The following is a 25,883-nucleotide window of genomic DNA, read 5'->3' as shown; positions in this document are numbered from 1 at the left end:
ACAGCTGCCACCCGTGGTTGTCGCATCAGCAGTGACAAGCAGTCTCTCTCGAAATCTACCGAGGGTCTCTCTGATCGTAATTATCCAACCAACTTTTTACGAAAACAAATCTCCCGTGCCCTATCTTTCCAATCTCCCACTTCTGCAGCCACAGAGGAGCATTCCCCTCATAACTCAGTACCACCCAGGACTGGAGCAACTGAATTACATTCTCCACCAGGGTTTCGATTACCTCTCGTCGTGCCCTGAAATGAAAAATGTCCTGCCCACTATCCTTCCTACCCCTCCCACAGTGGTATTGCACCGTCCACCAAACCTACACAATATACTTACACAACCCCTGCTCCGAATCCCTTATCTCATGGTCATACCACTGTAATAGATCTAGATGCATGACCTGTCCTATACATCCTCCCTCCACCACCTACTACTCCAGTCTGGACTCAACGTCACCTACCCTATCAAAACCAGGGCTACTTGTGAAACCAGTGCAGATATAAAGCTGATACAATATGTTTTTGAGCAGTTACTTTAATTTTACATCACATAAATAATAATATGTGGACCCCAATGAGTAAGTCAAACATGTAAACTGTAAAATGACCTTTGTTACCCATTGTTAAAGCTATCAGTGGCTCAGTGAGGAGTTCAATACACAGCAATAAAAATGTTTTATATTTGTCCTATAACATAAAATGTCTGACAGGTAGCAAAGAAAGTTTTGAATCCAATTTAAAATCATTTCTCTTGGATAGTCCTTCTATTCTACTAAAGAATTTCTACTTAAAAACTGGTAGCCAGTAAAATTTTTATATATGTATATATATATATATATATATATATGGCTGAAAGCAAGAGGAAACTACAGACATAACTTTTCCCAAGAGCATACAGGTCTACTACCTGGATAAATGATGATGGCATCCTCTTGGGTAAAACATTCCAGAGGTATAATAGTCCCCTATTCAGATCACGGGGCAGGGGCCAGTCAGCAGGATGTCATTATCAGGAGAAACAAAACTGGCATTCTATGGATCAGTGTATGGAATGTCAGATGCCTTAATTGGGCAGGTATACCATGTGACCAAAAGTATACAGACACCCCCAAACACACACGTTTTTTTCACGGACTTCAAACATGGTCAGGTGAGTGGGTGTCATACGTCTGTATGTGAGATTTCCACACTCCTAAACATCCCTAGGTCCACTGTTCCCAATGTGATAGTGAAGTGGAAACATGAAGGGACACATATAGCACAAAAGCATACAGGCTGACCTAGTTTGTTGACTGACAGAGACTGCTGGCAGTTGAAGAGGGTTGTAATGTGTAATAGGCAGATATCTGTTCAGATCATCACACAGAAATTCCAAACTGCAACCGGATCCACTGCAAGTACTATGACACTTAGGCAGGAGGTGAGAAAACTTGGATTTCATGGTCGAGTGGCTGTTCATAAACTACACATCAAGCCGGTAAATGCCAAACGATGCCTTGCTTGCTGTAAGGAGTATAAACATTGGACAATTGAACAATGGAAAAACATTGTATGGGGTGATGAATACGATACACAATGTGGCAATCCGACGGCAGGATGTGGGTCTGGCAAATGCCCGGTGAATGTCATCTGCCGTTGTGTGTAGTGGCAACAGTGAAATTCAGAGGCAGTGGTGTCATGGTGTGGTCATGTTTCTCATGGAAGGGACTTGCGCCCATTGTTGTTTTGTGTGGCACTATCAGAGCACAGGCCTGCATTGATGTTTTAAGCACCTTGTTGCTTCCCACCGTTGGAGAGCATTTTGGGGATGGTGATTGAATCTTTCAACATGATTGAGTACCTGTTCATAATGCATGGCCTATGGTGGAGTGGTTACACAACAATAACATCCCTGTAATGGACTGGCCTGCACAGAGTCATGATCTGGATCCTATAGAACACCTCCGGGATGTTTTGGAATGCTGGCCTCATGCCAGGCCTCACTGACCAATATCAATATCTCTCCTCAGTGCAGCACTCTGTGAAGAATGGGCTGCCATTCCCCAAGACACCTTCCAGCACCTGATAGAAAGTATGCCTGTGAGAGTGGAAGCTGTCATCAAGGCTAAGGGTGGGCCAACACCATATTGAATTCCAGCGTTACCGATGGAGATTGCCACAAACTTGTAAGTCATTGTCACCTCGGTGCCCGGATACTTTTTATCACGTAGTGTAGGTCAGAAAAAGGAAAAGAGAAATGAGCATACGGTGTTAGTGGCCAGGAGTTCCCAGGTGGGAAGTTCGGCCACCAAGTGCAAGTCTTATTGAGTGTGACGCCACATTGGGTGACTTGCACATCGACACTGGGGGTGAAATGATGATGAGGACAGCACAACACCCAGTCCCTGAGGGGAGAAAATCTCCCACCCCAGCTGGGAATCAAACCCGGGCCCCTGTGGGTGGTAATCCAATGCGCTGACCATTCAGCTAATGTGGGGACATTTAAAAAGGAGATGGATAGCTTAAAATTAGATATAGTGGGAATTAGTGAAGTTTGGTGGCAGGAGGAGTAGGACTTCTGATCAGGTGAAAATGGCTCTGAGCACTATGGGACTTAACATCTGAGGTCATCAGTCCCTTAGAACTTAGAACTACTTAAACCTAAGGACATCACACACATCCAAGCCAAGACAGGAGTCAAACCTGTGACGCACGGTGAACAGCATAGTGAATGCATTATTGTAGAGAAGATAGATATGAAGCCCACACCCACAGCAGTAGTACAGTTTATATGACAACTAGCTCTGCAGATAATGAAAAGATTGAAGAAATTTATGATTAGATAAAAGAAATTATTCAGATAGTTAATGAAGATGAAAATTTAATAGTCATGTTGTTGTTGTCTTCAGTCTTGAGACTGGTTTGATGCAGCTCTCCACGCTACTCTATCCTGTGCAAGCTCCTTCATCTCCCAGTACTTACTGCAACCTACATCCTTCTGAATCTGCTTAGTGTATTCATCTCTTGGTTTCCCTCTACGATTTTTACCCTCCATGCTGCCCTCCAATGCCAAATTTGTGATCCCTTGATGCCTCGGAACATTTCCTATAAACTGGTTGCTTCTTCTTGTCAACTAGTGCCACAAACTCCTCTTCTCCCCAAATCTATTCAATACCTCCTCATTAGTTACGTGATCTACCCATCTAATCTTCATCATCCTTCTGTAGCACCACATTTCAAAAGCTTCTATTCTCTTCTTGTCCAAACTATTTATCGTCCACGTTTCACTTCCATACATGGCTACATTCCATACAAATACTTTCAGAAACGACTTCCTGACACTTAAATCTATACTCGATGTTAACAAATTTCTCTTCTTCAGAAACGCTTCCCTTGCCATTGCCAGTCTACATTTCATATCCTCACTACTTCGACCATCATCAGTTATTTTGCTCCCCAAATAGCAAAACTCCTTTACCACTTCAAGTGTCTCATTTCCTAATCTAATTCCCTCAGCATCACCCGACTTAAATCGGCTACATTCCATTATCCTCGTTTTGCTTTTGTTGATGTTCATCTTATATCCTCCTTTCAAGACACTGTCCATTCTGTTCAACTGCTCTTCCAAGTCCTTTGCTGTCTCTGACAGAATTACAATGTCATCGGCGAACCTCAAAGTTTTTATTTCTTCTCCATGGACTTTAATACCTACTCCGAATTTTTCTTTTGTTTCCTTTGCTGCTTGCTCAATATACAGATTGAATAACATTGGGGAGAGACTACAACCCTGTCTCACTCCCTTCCCAACCACTGCTTCCCTTTCATGCCCCTCGACTCTTATAACTGCCATCTGGTTTCTGTACAAATTGTAGATAGCCTTTCACTCCCAGTATTTTACCCCTGCCACCTTTATAATTTGAAAGAGAGTATTCCAGTCAATATTGTCAAAAGCTTTTTCTAAGTCTACAGATGCTAGAAACATAGGTTTGCCTTTCCTTAATCTTTCTTCTAAGATAAGTCGTAAGGTCAGTATTGCCTCACGTGTTCCAATACTTCTACGGAATCCAAACTGTTCGTCCCCGAGGTCAGCTTCTACCAGCTTTTCCATTCGTCTGTATAGAATTAGCGTTAGTATTTTGCAGCTGTGACTTATTAAACTGATAGTTCGGTAATTTTCACACCTGTCAACACCTGCTTTCTTTGGGATTGGAATTATTATATTTTTCTTGAAGTCTGAGGGTATTTCGCCTGTCTCATACATCTTGCTCACCAGATGGTAGAGTTTTGTCAGGACTGGCTCTCCCAAGGCCGTCAGTAGTTCCAATGGAATGGGCCTTGTTTCGACTCGGGTCTTTCAGTGCTCTGTCAAACTCTTCACACAGTATTGTATCTCCCATTTCATCTTCATCTACATCCTCTTCAATTTCCATAATATTGTCCTCAAGTACATCACCCTTGTACAGACCCTCTATATACTCCTTCCACCTTTCTGCTTTCCCTTCTTTGCTTAGAACTGGGTTTCCCTCTGAGCTCTTGATGTTCATACAAGTGGTTCTCTTATCTCCAAAGGTCTCTCTAATTTTCCTGTAGGCAGTATCCCTAATGAGATAAGCCTCTACATCCTTACATTTGTCCTCTAGCCATCCCTGCTTAGCCATTTTGCACTTCCTGTCGGTCTCATTTTTGAGACGTTTGTATTCCTTTTTGCCTTCTTCATTTACTGCATTTTTATATTTTCTCCTTTCATCAATTAACTTCAATATTTCTTCTGATACCCAAGGATTTCTACTAGCCCTTATCTTTTTACCTACTTGATCCTCTGCCGCCTTCACTACTTCATCCCTCAGAACTACCCATTTTTCCTCTACTGTATTTCTTTCCCCCATTCCTGTCAATTGTTCCCTTATGGTCTCCCCGAAACTCTGTACAACCTCTGGTTCATTCAGTTTATCCAGGTCCCATCTCCTTAAATTCCCACCTTTTTGCAGTTTCTTCAGTTTTAATCTACAGCTCATAACCAATAGATTGTGGTCAGAGTCCACATCTGCCCCTGGAAATGTCTTACAATTTAAAACCTGGTTCCTAAATCTCTGTCTTACCATTATATAATCTATCTGATACCTTCTCGTATCTCCAGGATTCTTCCATGTATACAACCTTCTTTTATGATTCTTGAACCAAGTGTTAACTATGATTAAGTTATGCTCTGTGCAAGCTTCCTCTTTCATTTCTCTCCCCCAATCCGTATTCACCCACTATGTTTCCTTCTCTCCCTTCTCCTACACTCGAATTCCAGTCACCCATGACTATTAAATTTTCGTCTCCCTTCACTACCTGAATAATTTCTTTTACTTCATCATACATTTCATCAATTTCTTCATCATCTGCAGAGCCAGTTGGCATATAAACTTGTACTACTGTAGTAGGCATGGGCTTCGTGTCTATCTTGGCCACAATAATGCGTTCACTATGCTGTTTGTAGTAGCTTACCCGCACTCCTATTTTTTTTATTCATTATTAAACCTACTCCTCCATTACCCCTATTTGATTTTGTATTTATAACCCTTTATTCACCTGACCAAAAGTCTTGTTCCTCCTGCCACCGAACTTCACTAATTCCCACTACATCTAACTTTAACCTATCCATTTCCCTTTTTAAATTTTCTAACCTACCTGCCCAATTAAGGGATCTGACATTCCACGCTCCGATCCGTAGAACGCCAGTTTTCTTTCTCCTGATAACGACATCCTCTTGAGTAGTCCCTTGCCCGGAGATCCAAATGGGGGACTATTTTACCTCCGGAATATTTTACCCAAGAGGACGCCATCATCATTTAACCATACAGTAAAGCTGCATGCTATTGGGAAAAATTACGGCTGTAGTTTCCCCTTGCTTTCAGCTGTTCGCAGTACCAGCACAGCATGGCCGTTTTGGTTAATGTTACAAGGCCAGATCAGTCAACCATCCAGACTGTTGCCCCTGCAACTACTGAAAAGGCTGCTGCCCCTCTTCAGAAACCACACGTTTGTCTGGCCTCTCAACAGATACCCCTCCATTGTGGTTGCACCTACGGTACGGCCATTTGTATCGCTGAGGCACACAAGCCTCCCCACCAACGGCAAGGTCCATGGTTCATGGGGGTAGGTTAACAGTCATAGGGGACTGGAATTGCATAATAGGACAAGAAAGAGAAGGAAAATTTGTAGATGAGTATGGACTGGGGAAACTAATGTAAGAGGAAGCCACCTGGTAGAATTTTGCACAGAGCATAATTTAATCATCACTAATACTTGATTTAACAATTATGAAAGAAGGATTTATGTGTGGAAGAGATCTTGGAACCAGATATTTCCAGGAACAGATGTGGACTCTGACCAACTTATTGGCTATGACCTGTGGATTAAAACTGAAGAAATTTCAAAAATGTAGGAAACTAAAGAGTTGGGCCCTGGATAAACTGAAATAACCAGAGGTTGTAGACAATTTCAGAAAGAGCATTAGGGAACCATTGAGAAGAACAGGGGAAAGGAATACAGTAGAAGAAGAATGCGTAGCTTTGAAAGATGAAATAGTGAAGGCAGCAGAGGATCAAATACATAGAAAGGACTAGCAGAAATCCCTGGATAACACAAGAGATATTGAATTTAACTGATGAAAGGAGAAAATATAAAAAATTCAGTAAATGAAACAGGTGAAAGGGAGTATAAATGAGATTGGCAGGAAGTGCAAAATGGCTAAGCAGGAATGACTAGAGGGCAAATGTAAATATTTAGAAGCATATTTCACTAGGCGAAGGACAGATACCACCTACAGGAAAATTAAAGAGATCTTAGAAGAAAAGAGAAGCATCTGTATGAATATCAAGATGGAAAATGAGTCTTAAGCAAATAACAGAAAACTGAAAGGGGTTGGAGTATGTAGAGGGTCTATACAAGGAACATGTACTTGGAGACAATGTTATAGAAATAGAAGAGGATGTAGATGTAGATGAAGATGAGATGGGGGATACAATATTGCAAGAAGAATTTGACAGAGCACTGAAAGACCCAAGTCGAATCAAGGCCCCGGGAGTAGGCCCCGTTAGAACTACTGATAGACTTGAGAGAGCCAGCCACGACAAAACTCTTCCATCTGGTGTGTAAGATGTATGAGACAGGTGAAATACCATCAGACTTCAAGAAGAATATAATAATTCCAACTCCAAAAAAAGCAAGTGGCAACAGTGGTGAATATTATTGAACTATCAGTTTAATAAGTCATGGTTGCAACATACTAATACAAATTCTTTGTGGAAGAATGGAGAAACTGGCAGAAGCCGACCTCAGGGAAGACCAGTTTGAATTGTGAGAAATGTAGCAATGCGTGAGGCAATACTGACTCTATGACTTCCCTTAGAAGATAGGTTAAGGAAAGGCAAACCTATGTTTACAGCTTTTGACAATGTTGACTGGAATACTCTCTTTCAAAGTCTAAAGATGGCAGGAGTAAAATACAGGGAGCAAAAGGCTATTTACAACTTCTACAGAAACCAGACAGCAGTTATATGTGTCAAAGTGTATGGTGGGGATGCAGTGGGTGAAAATGGAGTGGGACAAGTTGTAGCTTATCCCTAGTGTTATTCAACCTACACATTTTGCAAGCAATGAAGGAAACAAAAGAAAAATTTGGAGTAGGAATTAAAGTTCATGGAGAAGAAATAAAAACTTTGAGGTTTGTTGATGACATTGTAATTCTGTCAGAGACAGCAAAGAACTTGGAAGAGCAGTTGAACAGAATTGGCAGTGTCTAGAAAGAAGGATGTAAGATGAACATTGAGAAAAGAAAAATGAGGATAATGGAATGTAGTAAATTAAATCAGGCAGTGCTGTAGAAATTAGAATAATAAATGAGACACTTAAAGTAGCAGATTAGCAGATGAGTTCCACTATTTAGTCAGCAAAATAACAGATGATGGGCAAAATAGAGAGGATATAAAATGTAGCCTGGCAATGGAAAGAAAAACATTTCTAAAGAAGTGAAGTTTGTTAATTCTGAGTACAGATTTAAGTGTTAGGAAGTCCTTCCTGAAAGCATTTGTGTGGAGTTAGTCATATATGGAAGTGAAACATGGATGATTAACACTTTACATCAGAATAGAATATAAGCTTTTGAAATGTGGTGCTACAGAAGAATGCTGAAGATCAGTTGGGTACATTATGTAATGAGGAGGTATTGAAGAGAACTGGGTAGCAAAAAAAAGATTTTGGCACAGTGTAAATAGAAGAGATGAGTTGGTAGGACTCATTCTGAGACGTCAAGGGATCACCAGTTTAGTACTGGAAGGAAGTGAGAGGGGTTGGGGGGGGGGGGGGGCAGTAAGAATCACAGATCACAGGTGCATATGTGTGTGTGTGTGTGTGCGTGTGTGTGTGTGTGTGTGTGTGTGTGTGTGTGTTTCCACATCACTTTGATAAAAATGAAATGTGTAACTAACTAACTTCACTTTCTTTCTTGAAATTTTTCCTCTTTTATTTTTAATTTAACACATAAAAACAAACTGAAATCTACAACCAGTGACATATTATTAAGCAGTCAAATTTTATTCACATTGATTGGCATTTATCAAGGTTTAATTTCTCATCTTAAAGTACTTTTAGTTTCCGACATGATGAGCTGCTATCCACCTGAGTAACATTATTGTGATGCTATAGCAATGTTTATCATCTGTAAATTAAATCTGACACACATTAATCGGACTACATTCAACCCATACTTAGATTTGTGGCTGATTGTGATGTCAGTTTCATTTTATTTTCTTGTTTTACTTGGGCACAACCAGGTCAGACTCAAAATGCTTGTTTCCAGTGGGATACATCTAATTCCTATTAATTTGCTTTTCCAAGTCTACATTTGTACAGTCTTTGACCTTTTTAGTATTTATTTCAGTATATCTAATTTTTTGTGCCACACAGTAATGTTTTACGCTCTTCATTTAACTAAGTGACAGATTTGCCAACTTACCCACAAAAGCCTGCCATTCAAGGAAGATATCTGTTCGATATTCATTAGTTGTAAGATCTATGAAGAATATGTGGATGATACTGTGCCTTTCAGGACTCAAATTTCCACTGTAAAGTAAAAATGCTGGTAAACACTACAGTGAGTCATGATATATGAAATATGTAAAAAACTAAATACTAGAAACATCAAAACAGTACAAAAAGAGCTATACTTCTCTGAAAGAGCTTACAGGAGTAAATTTGAAGAAAGCAAACTGTTTGTTGAAATAGCATTGGTTGTGGTCTCAACAGTATAAATGAGACTTGAGCAATCTGGCAAACAGTTACATGGTTCATCATTATATTCAATGTCATATTTTATTGTTTTGTCATATTTTCCTCTGTGAATGGCTTGAAGTACCTCTGAAACAAATACAATACAATGAAAATCATTATAAATGTGCAAGCAAGTGAAAACATAATGTTATTGTAGCAGAAATGAAGATAGCACTAAAAATAGTAATTGAAAGTACAAGGCAGAATGACCATAAGTATAGAAAGGACAAAATGCTACTCACTTAACAATTCAAGTTTGCTAAGTTAGTTTACGGTCAGTCTGTAGCAGTTCTTCTTCTTCTTTTGTGAAAGTTGAGAATGTCTCTACAGTCAAATGTATTATTGTGGTTCATGCACAATGTTTCAGTAATATTTGAAAACATTAAAAGCATACTAAAGTTCACTCAGATAAAATGCAGAATCTGTTGAGATGCAATGTAACAACACAATTCTTAAAGTCCAAATCACATAGTGCCACAGAATAGAACATGTGTAACAAATGCATCAGTGTCAGCAGTATATATAAGGATGTAATCTTTGGTGCACCACAGGGAAACATGACTGGAATGCTCACGTTGTCAACACATAAAAACACACTTGTTAAGTGAGCAGGAATTTGAGATTGTTTTTCACCACTTCTGCTGTACATGAAAAAGTATTAAGACTGCCAGGTAATTTAGAATACTACAGTAAAATCTAGTTACATGCAGGATTAAAAAGGGTGCTACACCAGTACTGAGAATCTCTCTGATTTTTGTGAAAAATGTTACATCAGCGAGTTATTTACACACCAAAAAATGTGTTGCAACCACAATACCCATCTACATAAGTTTTATAAAGTGATATAGTATGGGAGACTACAAATGGCAGAGGCTGCAAAGCATCCATTCTAGCTGTGTGCTGTAATTCTGTTCTGCTACCAGGTTGTCAACCTTGATGCTGGCCACAATTTGGCAATGGCCATTCATTCAGGTGGACAGATGGTTGATAGTCATGTCCACATATAAGATGGTGCAGGAGAAACAGCAGAATTGATATGCGACTGCTTCCATAGGTGACACCCTCTCTCCTAGGATAGAATATGCTTTTAATGATACTGGATTATGGTGTGGGTCGTAGAGCAGATTCTGTATCTGGATCTTTCCCTGGCTTGTAACACATGTGACAAGTGATTGCTCCTGTCCCCATTTTTGAGTGTCAGTAATTCAGAGCTGATTCATTCCACACCACATCATATGTGAGACACATGTCCATCAGTTCCTCATTGCTGCACTCCAGGATAAAGCTAGAGAATTACTGTCTGCTATGTAAAGCATCACTATAATTCTTATATATTTTGTGCATGAGGTGCTCCATGCCTCTTAAGCACTTGGAAAAGAAGAAAATCATCACCATGAAGATGCCTTATTATTTTATTTATTCAATTACTAGTTTTGATAACATTGTCATCCTATTACTAAAACATCTAAATTCAAAAAGGTTACACACATTCCATAAGTGGCAATATCTAAAAACAATTTTTTTTAAGTTTCAGGTTATCTACAAATATAGATACTTACGAGATATTTGTACTGCTTTTGAATCAGGATTTTGAGTTAACATGTCATCTATGATGATGATATTGATGATGATAAACTAGTTTTTGAATAAATAGTCACTTTGCAGCTTCTCGTCAAGTGTGTCTTCTCGTTTCATCTATTTGTATTTTTATGTACTGGTCATTTGAATGTCTGTAATTGACTACTTATTCCTCTTCAAAAACTCCTCAATGGACAGAAAGAGTTGCTAAGGAAGTACAACTTTATTCTACATCAAGTGAAAACACTTCTGCTGTCTGTAAGACATTTTATTTTCATGGACAGATTATCAATGAATTTTATGGCAGTGTATTTCACTACTTCCTGTGTTGAAGTTAGATTCATTAGAAGGAAGTGCAGATGCTTTTCAGTTCTGTGATTGATTTAGGGAATATCTCTATTAATCTGAAGTTGCAATGGCTTCGAGACAACAAATGTCACCAGTGAATAAATGTAAGTGAATCTGTGGTTAATATTCCTAATTGTTTATACAGATTTCTACATGAAGTACATGTGTAAATGTTGCACTTAATTCTAATTTCCTTATTTTGCACAGTGAATACTTTCTGCTTAAATTTGGAGTCACCCTGTAATCTATATTATTAATTGACTAATGGTTCATGGTCCCAGTTGTAGGTTGCCTATCCAATGTCTTCCAGAGGCAACAAAAATTGCATTTTCAATATTTCATATAATTTTTGACCAAATTTAAAATGCTATCATAATATACTCATCAAGATGTATAGTTTTAATAAAGATTTAACACAGTAAGACAAGTATTACATTTAGAAACTGTGTATAAGTTTTGAGGCAGTGTAGCTCATTACATGCAAATTACTCTGACTAAATTCATCCTATTTAAGAAGGGAAGCATTTAGTGTCTTCCCAAAAACTTTAAACATAATTTCAAATCTTAATGAACTTTTCTCTCACATGCATGCTTAATGTCAAATATTTTATACATCATCTCATTAGTAAAGTAATCAGGTGTCTGAAACTTTCTTACATGGGGGAAACAGCTATGTACAGATATCAGTGAATAAAAATGGGCAAAATTTATTAACGTAATCAGTTCTGTATTACCAAACCTGGCAATTTTTCTTATGAAAAATATAGCTGAATCTACACACTTTAGTTGGGCTATTACATGCTGTACCAGTCCAAGTTTTCATTATTATGTACACTTAGGAACTTAAAATTTTCTACCCTGCTTATTATTTTTTGTTGGTACTCTAAAATGATAGGTACAATATTTCTAGTAGAACAAAACTGAATGAGCTATATTTTTCAATGTTCAAATCTATTCAACCTGAAAAAAATTAATAACTTAGTGGCATTTTCATATAAATACTTTTTACAAAACATCTGCAAGAGCATGAACAAGAGCTGCCAAGGAACATAGATAATCAACAACTTAATGACATCTAAGAGTAAAGAGCATCTAGGGATATACATTGATTTGCAGTTCATAATAAAATATTTGCTTTTTTGCTCTTTACCATATTCCCCTTCCGCTGCCAAATATTAATGGTACTTTCTCCTGAAATGGCCACAGAATCCAGTTCATACGATGGTTGATGGAGGAGTAGGTAAGTCTGCAAAGTCTGTTGTGAAATCATCAGGCATCTTGTCCAGTTAGTTGTTGCAATGTCAGTGGTGCAGAAAACTGTTTTAATGTAGCAATGGAAATCTGGTGTAGGTAGCATTGATATAAACCTTAAATGCCTCATCTTTCCACTAAAAACTGTATAGAGTCCATCATATCGTGACTGTAGGGGCTCATGCATGACAGAGACCAGTTTGCATGTCCAAACAACAGAAAAAAATGAATGGGTGGTGAATATCATGCTCCCTTGGTGCAACTGGCTTAAGTTGGCAAAAGGTATGAATGTAAGTATTGAACAAAGTTTTACAACTTAATAAAGTGAACAGGCATAATGTTGAAGAATTAATCAGGTACCTGAATTGGTTGGCAATAGCCCAGTTCTGCTGTTGTAGTGTTATAAATCTTCTTGGTGGTAGTGCAAAGACCCAGTAGGACAATAGATTGTGTTTCTGTCCTGCTCTGTGATTTGCGACGTCTTAAAGACATTTTTAATTGGCTGTATAAATGCTCAACCAAGCTGTTTGTTGCTAGGTGATAAGCTTCAGTCAGAATATGCTACATGTCTAACAGTCAGGACTCTGAGACAGGATGAATCAAGGACCAACGAGATTACCTGTTGACAAAAATTCACTATCACAAAGGTGGTGCACTTGATGTGGAAACATTGCAAAACAATTTTATGTTAAATGGGATTGTTGGACACAATAAAGCTGCAAAATGGATGAGTTTGCAAGGAAGTCTTGTTGTTATGTTGCTGAATCAAAGTGAGCAAGTCCAGTCATATTTGTTTGGAATTGTGTTTATTCAGAAAAGTGTGTCTGCCAACGTCCCAGTCCTCTGTCAAAATGGATAATATGAGTCACAAATGATGCTATATAATTGATACGTAACACTTGTTGTGCCAACGTCTTGTATATCCACTGACACAAAGCATAGATAAAGCCTACTTATAATGTTTCAAGAACCGGTTTTAAATAATGACTCTAGGAATATACTGTAGCCCTTTATACTGTATATTGTTTCAATGGGGATCATGAATACAAGATTAGATTAATTACAGCATGCATGGAGGCATTTAAACAGTCATTCTTCCTGTGTTCCATACGTGAATGGAACAGGAAGAAACCCTAACAACTGCTACAATGGGAAATACCCTCTGCCATGCACATCATAGTGATTTGGAGAGTATAGATGTAGATGTGAATAGATTAGCAGCTTGTGATCAATGTAAATTGTTGTCCTTCAAGCTTATATCAGAATTTATTTATGAAAGCAAAAGCTACATATGACTTGCAGTCATATTTTGACCATCTCTGCATTGAAGGAGACAGTTTTTGTTGGAAGAGTGCCAAGGGATGACATTGTTGCTTTGCCTGTTGCTGGGGTGCACCACTTGTTGCAGTTTTAGGTGTGTCAGCAATCAAAGCAAATGGCACTTGCAGAACGGCGTATGCAAAAACTACAACCTCTGTGATAGCACTTGTTAAAGATGTTTTCCTGCTTCACTAGGCCATTACAACTTATTTCCTGGTTCCAATGAAACCTGTAAGAAATTATTCAGTGGAGTGACACACAAAGTGAGTGTTTGCACATGAAGTAGTAGTTAGTAAGTAGCAAGGCTGAAAAATCATCACAACTCATGAACTGTTGTAGGCTGTGGGTAGTTGGTAATGGCTTCCATTCTGTCTTTTAGCAGCAAAATTCCTTATACATTGATGATGTAACACAGGAATTGAACTTCTTGTGCTACAAATATGCAATTTAATCAGTTGATGACATATCAGCGTGAATGACGGTGTTTCAAGACTTGTTGTAACTGACACAAGGGTTCAGTGTCACAGCTGGACATCATAATAAATATCAGTAAAGATGTAGCAGAAGGCAAAATCATGCTTGATTTCATCCCTAAAGCACTGGAATGTCTATGTAACATTGTATAATCCAGAAAGCCCCCTAGTCAATTCAAATAAGCTGAATAGATTACAGACAGTGGTCATAGGTACCTCTTCTTGGGCAAAGCGAATCTGGTGGAAAGCAAGTATGCGTTCTGTTGCTGAGATGGCACGTTTGCTAAGGAAAGTTAGTGAGAATTGTTCAACAAGTAGAACTTAGTACTGACCAGTAATTGTTCTTCTACTTAAACTGACAGTTGTCATAAACAGGTTGCCATCTATCGGTCTTTTTTGGAATGACATGGAAGGGCATGGCCCAGCTGCAGTGAGAGTTGATGAGTGAGCATAAAATGTGGTTGGATATGAAGTGACAGACCTAGGATTGTTAAAATGTAGTACATTGTCAAATTCTGTGCAGGGAGTGGGCAGCTGCTGAGAGGTCTCCTGGAAGTGTCAAAGGAATTCCAGATATAGAGAACCACCAGTGATTACACACACAGCTGTATTTCTACAGTGCATAAATAGCCATAGCTACTCACTTCTGGTTTTATCAAGAAAGTGATGGTGGGTAAAGTCTAAAGCAGTTTGTAAAAAAATAGAAAATCTGCTTCAAGAATGGGGTATTCAACATCTGCCACTATGAGCTGCCACACAAGCTCATTGCAAAAGCAGTGGTTCAGTGAGGATGTGACACAGCCATTTGTCTTGATTGTGAACACCATGGCAACATAAAAACAGTTGAGAAGATGGATACATCAATACACTGGCACCTGTGTTCGCTAGAAACTGCAATTTTGTATGATGTTCAGTGACACACAGTTAACAGCTGCTATTATTATCAGTTACCAGACATGATTCCCATCTCACATTGTGGCAGGAATCATCAAGCTTCTGAGATAAATTGCCTATGGTACCCATGCATTGTTACAGTTGAAGACAAATACTGGTGTATTTTCAGTGAGCATCGGCACTGTGGTGAACAGCTGCAAAGTCATGCTTGAAAAGCAGCGACTTATTTGATTTGAGATGCTCATCAGTTTATGCTTTTAATGTGCCCAGGGCACTGTCTGATTGGGGAAAGACAACTGCAGCACATAGAGACAGAGGTAGCTTGGTGATATTCTCCACCATTTGTGCAATGGCATCAGGATTGTCAATGTCTGTGGTGAATATTCTTGTGTATTAGGTTATAAGTGCAACAGCCAGCTGTTTAAGAGAATGGCTTTATCAACAGTATTGTCCACCAGGGTCTAAAGGCAATGCAGCAGTTGGAAAGGATTGTAATTATCTAACTCATCTATGTGGACTATCTTTTCTAGTCATTTGGCTTCAGACTGGACAAGTGTTTCATTAGTGCATATTTAATGGCAACGTGTATGTATTAGTCTCAGGTATCTTGGACTTCAGTGGCATGTCCTTGTTTAGAACAGCAACAACATAACTATACTTGGCTATGTCAGAAGTTATTTTACTGTCTGTCCCTTCCCAACAATATGTGGCTTTAGGCTTATTGTAAATGGCACTAAAGTCGATATTTTCAAGTGTTGTCTAAAAGCCTCCTCTGTTTCATCATTAATCACATAACACTCCCCACCCCCCAGCTCGCCACTTTTTGGTGGGTTTGTGATTGGCTACTACAGGGCCCTAGCCATTGTAACATTTTTCCCTTCCATGCTGCATGTCTATCCTATTGCTATTCTTCCTCCCCTCCCTTGGGGAACATGTCTGGGGTGTTATTGGGAATGTTCTGCATTATCTGTCACTGACATAAGAACAGTCTCTCCATTGTTTTTTGCTCTCTTTTCCTTTCTTTGTTTCCCTTCTCCTCTCGTTCCTCTGCTTTGGCATTTGAGGTTCCTCTTTTTCTTCTTCCTCCCTGTGCGCTCCTGAAGGTTGGCCCATGCATCTAACACATGGTGACTGGGTAACACATAATTCCCAGCCCTGGATCGACTGGTAGGGTTTGCACATACCCCCTGGTACAGGCCAGGCCAAGGGAAGGGTGATTGCCTGAGCTGCAACCTTCCAAAATTGCTGATTGGTTACTCTGTCAGGTGTTCAGGAGGTGTGAACAATCACCTAAGTCAGGTGTGCCCCCTTGTGAAAGGGGCCCCCAGTTGGAAGGAGTGTGCCATCTGAGGCACTGGCAATCATGGAGGATTTTCTTGCAATGAATCAATCATCTTCACAATCAGTGTCTACAAAACATAAACACAATGAGGCTAATGATTCAAAGACCCTTCCCACTGCACCACAGTTCCTCCTGGTTTCACGTACTGTAGACGGTCAGCCCTTCACCATGGTAAATCTGTTTATTATTCAGAAAGGTGTTGATGCAATTCATCCTGCTCTCATTTACCGAATAGCACTTTGCCTTTGGAGAATAGTTTTGATTCTCAAGCACAACAACTGCTTGCCCCCCTCATTTCTCCATGGCTACCCTGTTCATGTCGAGGACCATAGAACTTCGAATTCTTCCCATGGTCTTATTTACACTTGGCCTCTCAATTGTCTAACTGAGGCCAAAATCCAATCTTACCTCTCTGATCAGGGTGTCATTGCCATCTGTCGTGTAATGAAAAAGGTAGATTCCTCCTGAGTGCCTGAGCTGTGGTAAAAATTGCTGTTTTGAAGAGTGTGCTGCAGCGCATTGTGTGAAGCAGTCACCCTCTGTTTCTGGCGGTGGCGCCACTGTGGCAATCGCAGCCTTGGTGTGTCCCTCTGGTGGGAAAGGGGAAAGGTTGTCTGTTCACGTGCATTTAAGGGGTGCTATGAGCTAGGCGGTTTGCCACTTGGAGTGAGTCTGGGTCAGTCTCGCGTCACCAGTTGCTGGTCTGCCTCTCGTTCTCATTTGAGTGGCAGTTAGTGTCTGTCTGTCGTTGGAGTGCCAGTATGCCTGTCATTTGGATCAAACTTTAAAGCTAGCAAATGAGAGTCTTGCCACTCCGCCAGTTACAGAACACAGCTAGTGGTCACCCGGTCAGGGCTGAGTTCCTGCATCTGAGTCTGCGCGTTAGGCCGCCGGTCTGCTCGAGTTGCTCGGGCAATGGTCATTGGCGGTTGGATCGATCGGTTGGTCGGTCGCGCACTGAGACACAAGATGACTTGTCCGCCTTGAGCGTCAACGCATGTGTGGTCGCCACATGAGTCCAGTGGGCCGCACTGTATAGCGAGGGTTAGTGGCTTTGCGGTCGACACGAGAGCAACAGGAGTCAACCCTTGACATCGGGCTGGCCAGTGCAAGCTGCAACGCTGTGAGATGGGTGATCAGCGTGCATTCCTGCGTCTGTTGTAATGGCTAGCAACAGATGGTTTGGGAGAGCATTGCAGGTGCTGTGGCAGGTCTTCACCAGACATCACAGTTTATTAGAAGTTAAGTGATTCATGATATGTTGTTTCATTTACTTGTTAAATTCTACTTGTTTCTTTGTCAGCTTGCTCGTCTGTCTCCTGTCCACATTTGTTAGGCAGTTATTGTCTGTCTGTCTGTCTGTCTGTTGGTCTGCCATATGTTAATAGCTGCCTCTGTCATGTTTGTTGGATTCGGTGTTAACGAACTTATTCCTTGAAGTGTAATGGCCAAATTCCTGAAATATGTTTTTATCTTGCCTATCATCTTGAGAGGCGGTATATGTGTAATGTAGAGCATGTTTGTATATTTTATGTAAGACTGCATTTCATCAGTTTTTATTTAAATGGTCATTTTAGTATATAAAGTTGCCACCCTACCACCGTAAGAGTTTTTTTTTAAACTCAAGTTGCACCTTCGGTGGCAAGTTAATTTTTCTAATGTTAGTGTTTTGTACCATTTCCATCCCTCCTAGGGGATGCATAGTTTATGTGCTTGTGTGAGTTGTTAAATTTTTTAGTTTAAAGTAATCTGGTGTGTTGCAGATTTGCACCAGTGTAGTCTTTCAGAGGTTGTTGTGAGCAGTCGTGACTACGGCAGTGTCAAATTGGAGTGGTAAGGTTCTCAGCCCAAAAGCTCATACTGTCAAAATTTGTTCTTTCTGCCTCTGAATAAATTGTAACTTGATATTTAGAGGGTGCTTTCTGATTATAATTTTAAATATGTTTAAAAAAAAAGGGGTGGGGGGGGGCTTTTTGGAATAAAATTTTCATTTGTTGAAAGAAATTTAATTTGTTTTCATCAGTTACCCACTGGCAACTACTTCCACGGTCACATAGTATGATTAAATGTGTTAATGTTCTTGCTGAATTGCTAGTAAATAAAGCAAATTCTTAAGAAAAGGTTTTGAAAGTAAATTCATGGTTCATTACTGGTAGCAGAGCATAGTCAGCATTCTTGTTACTACTCTTTGCATAACTGACGGAATTATAGTTGTGCTTATTTTATAGTTTAGTAATATTTCGCTTTGGCCAACTCACTGTTTAGCTGCATGTTTCAGGTTGTCAATTCAGCCAGAGAATGTCCAGGATTCGGCCTGTTGCACAAAAATCAAATATTATATGAGTTGTGCATTCATAATATAAACTAACAAGGCACTGTTCCTGAGTTGCTTGCGAATTTAAAAGATGCCTTGCTCAATCCGGTCAAATTTCACCAGAAGTTATTGGTTCCTTCCCGACAGCCATGGCAGCAGCAGCAGGAGAGGTCAGTGAGTTCCAACAACATTTAGAATGGTTTTGTGTTGATCATCTGAGTCATAAGCAGTTAGGTAGACTATGCACGCATTTGGTGCACGTTTTTAACCGGGTCTGTGATTTAGAACAACTTGCTGTAAACGAGGCTGATCATAAGGAAGTGGTTGAGTTGCAGTGAAAGGCGGCTGCATTGCAGATTAGGTTAACTGGGTTAGAGTCTAGCTTTGAAGAATCTAGTGGGCAGCTCCAAGTTGATCTGGCACAAACAGGAAGCAAACTAAATAACCTAAACCATGGAATTGAATCTAACTTGGAGTTTTTCACAAAGCTACCTAACCCGATTGCACTTCTGTTAAAGGATGTAGGAGAATTAAGTGTAGAATCGTTGACGAAGATACAGGAAATTCTGTGATTACTGGTTTATTCTGAGCAGCATTCCTGTGCTTTTCAAATATCTCACTGCACCCTGTTAGCTCTGCTATACCCGTTAGCAAAGGGGAAGTGTAACAAATTCATTTCTAGAGCTCTTTCTGAGGGGTTCTTGTTACGACAACTTAGGCCACTAATAATCGCTGAGAGACTCACAGAGGGCTTTACGAAACATCTGGAATGTCAGTATATTTGGTAGGTGCAGGCCGCTAGTGAAGATTTGTCAATGTATGTGGAAAGGGTAAGGGTAGCTTTGCAGGCCTTGTTAAGTGATTTATCGGAAGAACAAGTAGTTTTGGAAGGGATGGCAGGCAGCTGCTGACAAAATAAATTTTATATTCAAGTCACCCCCAAAGACCTGGAAAGAACTCTCTGTTGTTGTTACTTCTGCATCTGCACTAAAGTTAAGCGACGACTCGAGGAATGTTAGTGTGTTGGGACAAGCGAAGGAAAATTTTGGAGTGGAGAAAGATCATCTGAGTACCGTATTTACTTGAATCTAAGCCGCACTCGAATCTAAGCCGCACCTGAAAAATGAGACTCAAAATCAAGGAAAAAAAAAAATTCCCAAATCTAAGCCGCACCTGAAATTTGAGACTCGAAATTGAAGGGGAGAGAAAAGTTTTAGGCCGCACCTCCAAATCAAAACAAAGTTGGTTTATTGTAATATGAGACACAATTTAAGTCAAATTAATGACGATACAGCTACAGTAGTTTGGTTCAAGTCGTAAGCTTAGCAGTTAAGCTTTACCAGGTAGCCATTGCTGTGCGTCAGGCGCTCTGTTCATATTTATACGGATACCCTATCTTTTTCACATGCTTCATCTGGTTCGAATCGCTTGCTTATTTTTCTTTGATCTGATAAGGGCCGTTATCTTTGTTATAGGTGCTTACGTCACGCTAAGCTGAAAATGCATTATTGTACTGTGTCATGCATTGTTTGTCGCATTCTGATAATGAATGTTTACGACCTTTTGCCGCTCGCGGCATGGCTTGCTTTTGTACGCACTGCCGCCACTTACAAGTTAAAAAAAAAAAAAAAAAAAAAAAAAAAAAAAAAGAAAAAAAAAAAAGAGGAATTGTCTCATTAGCAGCGAAACAATGGCAAGAGCAAGAGACTGCTATTTGTTGTTACTTACACTGCTGCTTTCTTTGATAATGATCAACAAGAACCAAATAATAGACTGCGTATGATAGATGTTCCGAACGAGAGTTTAGCTAAAATTTTTCTCCATTTGAAAATCTTTGCAGACGCCTCTTTTGTACATTACATTCTGCACAGAAATTAGAGTCATCTTAGATTTAAAAATCTAGTCAACTGCCGTGCTTCATTTCTGATCGTATCACTATTAGGCATAAGAATAATACGAATATAAACATGACATGATATGTATATTCTTCCACATTTGCTGTTGTCTCTCACTAGTTTCGTAGTTCATTAGGCAGACAAGATTTAAATGAGATAGCACCAAACACAAATGAATACATGGCAAAATGTTTACATTCATATTATTCTTATGGTGAAGAGAATACTGCATGTGACTCACAATTCATAAAAGTTCCTATTAGCAACCATCTCTTCTCACTGGTAGGAAAAAATTCAGAACGTAGAGTTGGCCATATTGACAAACATCCCAAACTGTCTTGCCAGTCGGATTTTCGTAGTACATTGGAATCCTGCTACATTTGAAGATGAACAATATGGAATTTGTATTTACTTCATTGGATAATGTATGAAAATGCAAAGGTCAAAGCTTGGGGCGGAGAAAAAAAGCTCGTCTTCCACCTTTTTTTTTTTTTTTTTTTTAATTTATTTACTAATGCAGAGGCTTTGGCACCAGTATTTATCTTTGGGCCTGCAAAGCATGCCTGTGTAGTGCTACATATATTCGATGGCAGAAGTTAGTTGTGGCGGCACCTACCATCATTTTTCAGAACTTCCACTTACTTTTTGCACTCGATTCTAAGCCGCAGGTGGTTTTTTTGGATTATAAAAGCCAGGAAAAAAGTGCGGCTTAGATTCGAGTAAATACGGTAGTAATTATCAAGGTGTACACAGGAAATGTTTTCAATGTGGGGATAGTACGCATTTGGTTAGGAGTTGTCCGGTTTCATGTGGGACAAGAAATACTAAACGACATAAGGACAGATGGCACGTTTCTGGTAGCAACTTATTGTTTAGCGAGGGGCGTGCTATAGTTGCCAGTTCCCGGTTACGCCTACCTTATATTTGTCTTAATTTGAATCAGGAACCTCTGTGTGCTTTATTGGATAAAGGTAGCACATATTCCTTGCTTAATGAGGCTTGGTTTCTGGAATTTGGCAATCTTACCAAACTGAGACCTGAAAAGATCCCTTTTCGGAGATGTCGTACGGCCAGTGGTCAGGTGTTGCCTCTGGGGGGGTGGGTTAAGGGTAGTGTTACCATAGGACAGTTTTGGTGGCGAATGACCTTTGCTCTAGTTGCTAGCTTGCTGGTAAATATGGTGCTGGGTTGTGATTTCATTTCTAAAACTCAACTAGTTTTGGATTATTCTGGGGGTAAGTTTTCTTTTAAATTTGCATCAAATCAGAAGTTTGGATTTTGTGAATGTCAAGCGGCGTTAACATCCACGCCTCCTTCCTGGTCAGTCACTCCTATTAATATTGATCTCTGTCATCTTTCTCCGCAGCAGGGCCAACAGGTCCATGAGTTGTTGGATGCATTTCCTGGCTTATTTAGTGATAAACTTGGGGTAATGAATAAATTATAATATGATATTTGTTTGACTGACAATATTCCAGTTGGACAGTCCCCATATCGTCTCTCACCACCTAAGATGAAAATATTGTGGGAGAAGGTACAGAAGATGTTAGATCAAGGGGTTATCCATCCCTCAACTTCTCCATATGCCTCTCCAATATTCTTGGTACCGAAGGATCATGGTAGTGATTTCAAGGTGGTGGTAGAATCCCGTCATTTAAATGAAAAGATGATTTTGGAATCAGTCCCATTGCCTGATCTACACAATTCCTTTACTTTGTTTTCAGGTGCGCTTTGGTTCATGGTTCTTGACTTAAATCAGGCTTATTACCAGCTCCTGTTGACAGAGGAGTGTAAACATGTCACAGCATTTTGCACCGATTGGAATCCATTTGAATTCAACCAGGTGCCCTTTGGCCTGGCCACCGGAGCTGCTGTTTTGACTTGTTTATTAGATAGTATACTGGGTGAACTTAAACTACACTTTGTCTGTAATTACCTGGATGACCTTGTGGTATACAGTAAATCATTTGAAGAGCATTTGAGTCATTTGCACCAAGTATTTACTAAACTTCAGCAGGCTGGTCTAACCATTAAACTCTCCCAGGCCACACTTGTGAGGCCCCAGATTTTCTGCTTTGGCCATATTGTTTCAGGCAATGTGGTTCGGATCGATCAAGATCGTACTAAAGCCTTGCACGTTCTCCCAGCACCGACTGATAAGCAGGGAGTCGCTAAGTTCATTGGTATGGCAAATTATTTCAGGAGGTTCGTTCTGAATTTTGCGGCCTTAGCTGCCCCTTTGAATCATCTTCGTAAAAAAGGAGTTAAATTTACTTGGGGTCCCACCCAGCAGGCGGCCTTCGAACAGATCAAAACTGCCATTGTTAATCCACCAGTGCTTGGGGTGCCTGATTTTGATAAGCCTTTTATAGTTCAGATGGACATGTTGAGTGCGGGTGTGTCAGCCGTCTTAATACAAGAATGGCAAGATCAGCGGCAACCTTTGGCGTATGCCTCACGCCGTTTGAATGATGCTGAGGCAAAATACTCAGTCTATGAATGTGAGGCCTTGGTGGTCCTATTTGCATTAGAAAAATGCCGGTTTTGCCTTGAGCACAAACCTTTTTTGCTGGAGACTGATAACCAAGCCTTGAGTTGGGCCTTGGCTAGGCCACATAAGACCAGTCGGATCACACATTGGGCCGTGAGAATCTCAGCCTTTAAATTTAAGGTTAGGCATATCAAGGGTTCTGAGAATGTGGTCGCTGATGCCCTCAGCCGGATGTTTGACCCACCATCCGATTGTTCGGAGGAGCACCACCAGGGCCCACTTCAGGGTCAGCTTTTGGCTTTGGGGGAAGTACTCCAACTGTTTAGTAATCTCAAAGAAAACCGGGAACAGGATGTTGAATTGGGTTCCATCAAACAGCAGATTAGGTCAGGTGAGGTAGTTGAAGGTTACAGCTTGAGGAAAGGTATTCTGTGTAAGGCAGTGGGTCGAGAGCAGCAAATCCGAATTTGTCTGCCACAAATATTAATCCAGCCAATATTCCAGTATTATCATTGTTCTTCAGTGGGAAGTCACTTAGACACATATAAAACGATTCAGAAAATTAAGCAGTATGTGACCTGGCCTCATCTTGAGCGTGACATTAAGAAATTAGTAGCCGGTTGTCATTTGTGCCGGGCCGCGAAACCTAGCAATGCCCTATACCAAGGTCTATTGTCTTCGGAATGTGAAAATTATCCGATGAATCGTCTTTATATCGATTATGTGGGTCCGTTGCCACATTCCAGTAGAGGGAATTTGTATATTTTGGTGGTAATTGATGCCTTTTCTCGCTTTACTTGGCTTATTCCCAGTAGAAGTAATACTACCAACATAACTATTTCTCACCTTACTAACATCTTTTTGATCTTTGGGCCTCCTAAGAGCTTGGTTAGTGATAATGCCCCTGCTTTTGTGTCAGATAAGTTTAAGGCCTTTTGTTTCAGGAATGGCATCAAGCACATAAACATAACACGGTATTATCCTCAGGGGTCCTTTGCTGAATGTGTGAATCGCAACCTAAATTCAGCTTTAATAATTTACCATCAAGTTAAACCGAGTAATTGGGATACTAAATTACCCTGGATTAATTTTGCGTTTAACACTGCGGATCATGAGGCATTGAAGATTTCTCTGGCCTCTCTCTTATTGGCCTATCCTACCAATTCGCCTTTGTCTAACGTATGGCACATCCAAGACTTACTTCCTGAGCGGGTATCCCCAGGGTTAATTAGAAAGAACTGGAATCGGGCTTGTCTCAATATAGCGGCTGCCCATGGTTGTCAAGCCGTGTGGTACAACCACAATAGGCATCCTTATCAGAGAAAACCGGGTGATCAAGTCTATATTAAGAATGTTCAGGGTCGAGGAAGGATGAGGGGCTGAGTAGGGAAGTTCAAACCCCACTTTATAGGTCCATGCACGGTGCTCTTTGTGTTGGGGCCGGTTAACCTGTTAGTCAGACATGATCAGACCGGTAGGGAATATTGAGTCCATTTGAGCCAGGTGAAGTCTCAGGGTTTGGGCACCTGTTTTAGTTTGAGGGGAGAAGGTTGAACTGTGGTAAAAATTGCTGTTTTGAAGAGCGCGCCGCAGTGTGTTGTGTGAAGCAGTCGCGCTCCGTTTCTGGCGGTGGCGCCTCTGTGACAATTGCAGCCTTGGTGTCTCCCTCGGGTGGGAAAGGGGAAAGGTTGCCTGTTCATGTGCACTTAAGGGGTGCTATGAGCTCAGCGGTTGGTCAGTCAGAGTGAGTCTGGGTCAGTCTCGCGTCACCAGTTGCTGGTCTGTCTCTCGTTTGCGTTTGTGTGTCAGTTAGTGTCTGTTTGTTGTTGGAGTGCTAGTATGTCTGTTGTTTGGATCAAACTTTAAAGCCGGCAAATGAGAGTCTTGCCACTCTGCCAGTTACAGAATGCAGCTAGTAGTCGCCCGGTCAGGGCTGAGTTCCTGCATCTGAGTCTGCGCGTTAGGCTACCAGTCTGCTCGAGTTGCTTGGGCAATGGTCATTGACAGTTAGATCGATCGGTTGGCCAGTTGCGCACTGAGACACAAGATGACTTGTCCGCCTTCAACGTCGACACAAGTGTGGTCACCACGTGAGTCCAGTGGGCCGCGCCGTATAGCGAGGGGTAGTGGCTTCACGGTCGACACGAGAGCAACAGGAGTCAACCCATAACATCGGGCTTGCCAGTGCGAGCTGCGATGCCGTGAGACAGGAGATCGGCGCGCCTTCCTGCGTCTGTTGAAGTGGCTAGCAGTGAATGGTTCAGGAGAGTGTTGCGGGTGCTGCGCCAGGTCTTCGCCAGACATCACAGTTTATTAGAAGTTAAGTGATTCATGATATGTTGTTTCATTTACTTGTTAAATTCTACTTGTTTCTTGGTCAGTCTCTCGTCCCCAGCTTGCTCGTCTGTCTCCTGTCCACATTTGTTAGGCAGTTAGTGTCTGTCTGTCTGTCTGTTGGTCTGCCATATGTTAATAGCTGCCTCTGTCATGTTTGTCAGATTCTGTGTTCACGAACTTATTCCTTGAAGTGTAATGGCCGAATTCCTGAAATATGTTTTTATCTTGCCTATCATCTTGAGAGGTGGTATACGTGTAATGTAGAGCATGTTTGTATATTTTATGTAAGACTGCATTTCATCCGTTTTTATTTAAATGGTCATTTTAGTATATCATGTTGCACCTCCGGT

At 40.5% G+C, this 25,883-nt stretch overlaps 1 protein-coding gene across 1 annotated transcript in view; it reads right to left on the bottom strand.

Moving 5' to 3' along the window:
• The window catches only part of LOC126176775 (sodium channel protein Nach-like), a 163,518-nt gene that overhangs the window by 5,617 nt on the left and 132,018 nt on the right, over window positions 1–25,883 (bottom strand). The window contains exons 8-9 of the mRNA XM_049923945.1: window positions 9,206–9,377; window positions 8,977–9,083 (exon numbers count right to left, since the gene is read on the bottom strand). Of these exons, the coding sequence (XP_049779902.1) occupies window positions 8,977–9,083; window positions 9,206–9,377 (279 nt within the window). The remainder of the gene's footprint in view (window positions 1–8,976; window positions 9,084–9,205; window positions 9,378–25,883) is intronic.

This window comes from Schistocerca cancellata, chromosome 3 (genome assembly GCF_023864275.1).
Source record: "Schistocerca cancellata isolate TAMUIC-IGC-003103 chromosome 3, iqSchCanc2.1, whole genome shotgun sequence".
Classification (NCBI taxonomy): domain Eukaryota; kingdom Metazoa; phylum Arthropoda; class Insecta; order Orthoptera; family Acrididae; genus Schistocerca; species Schistocerca cancellata.
The sequence above is the reverse complement of the archived record's forward strand: the minus strand, read 5'-3'. Positions and strand labels throughout refer to the sequence as shown.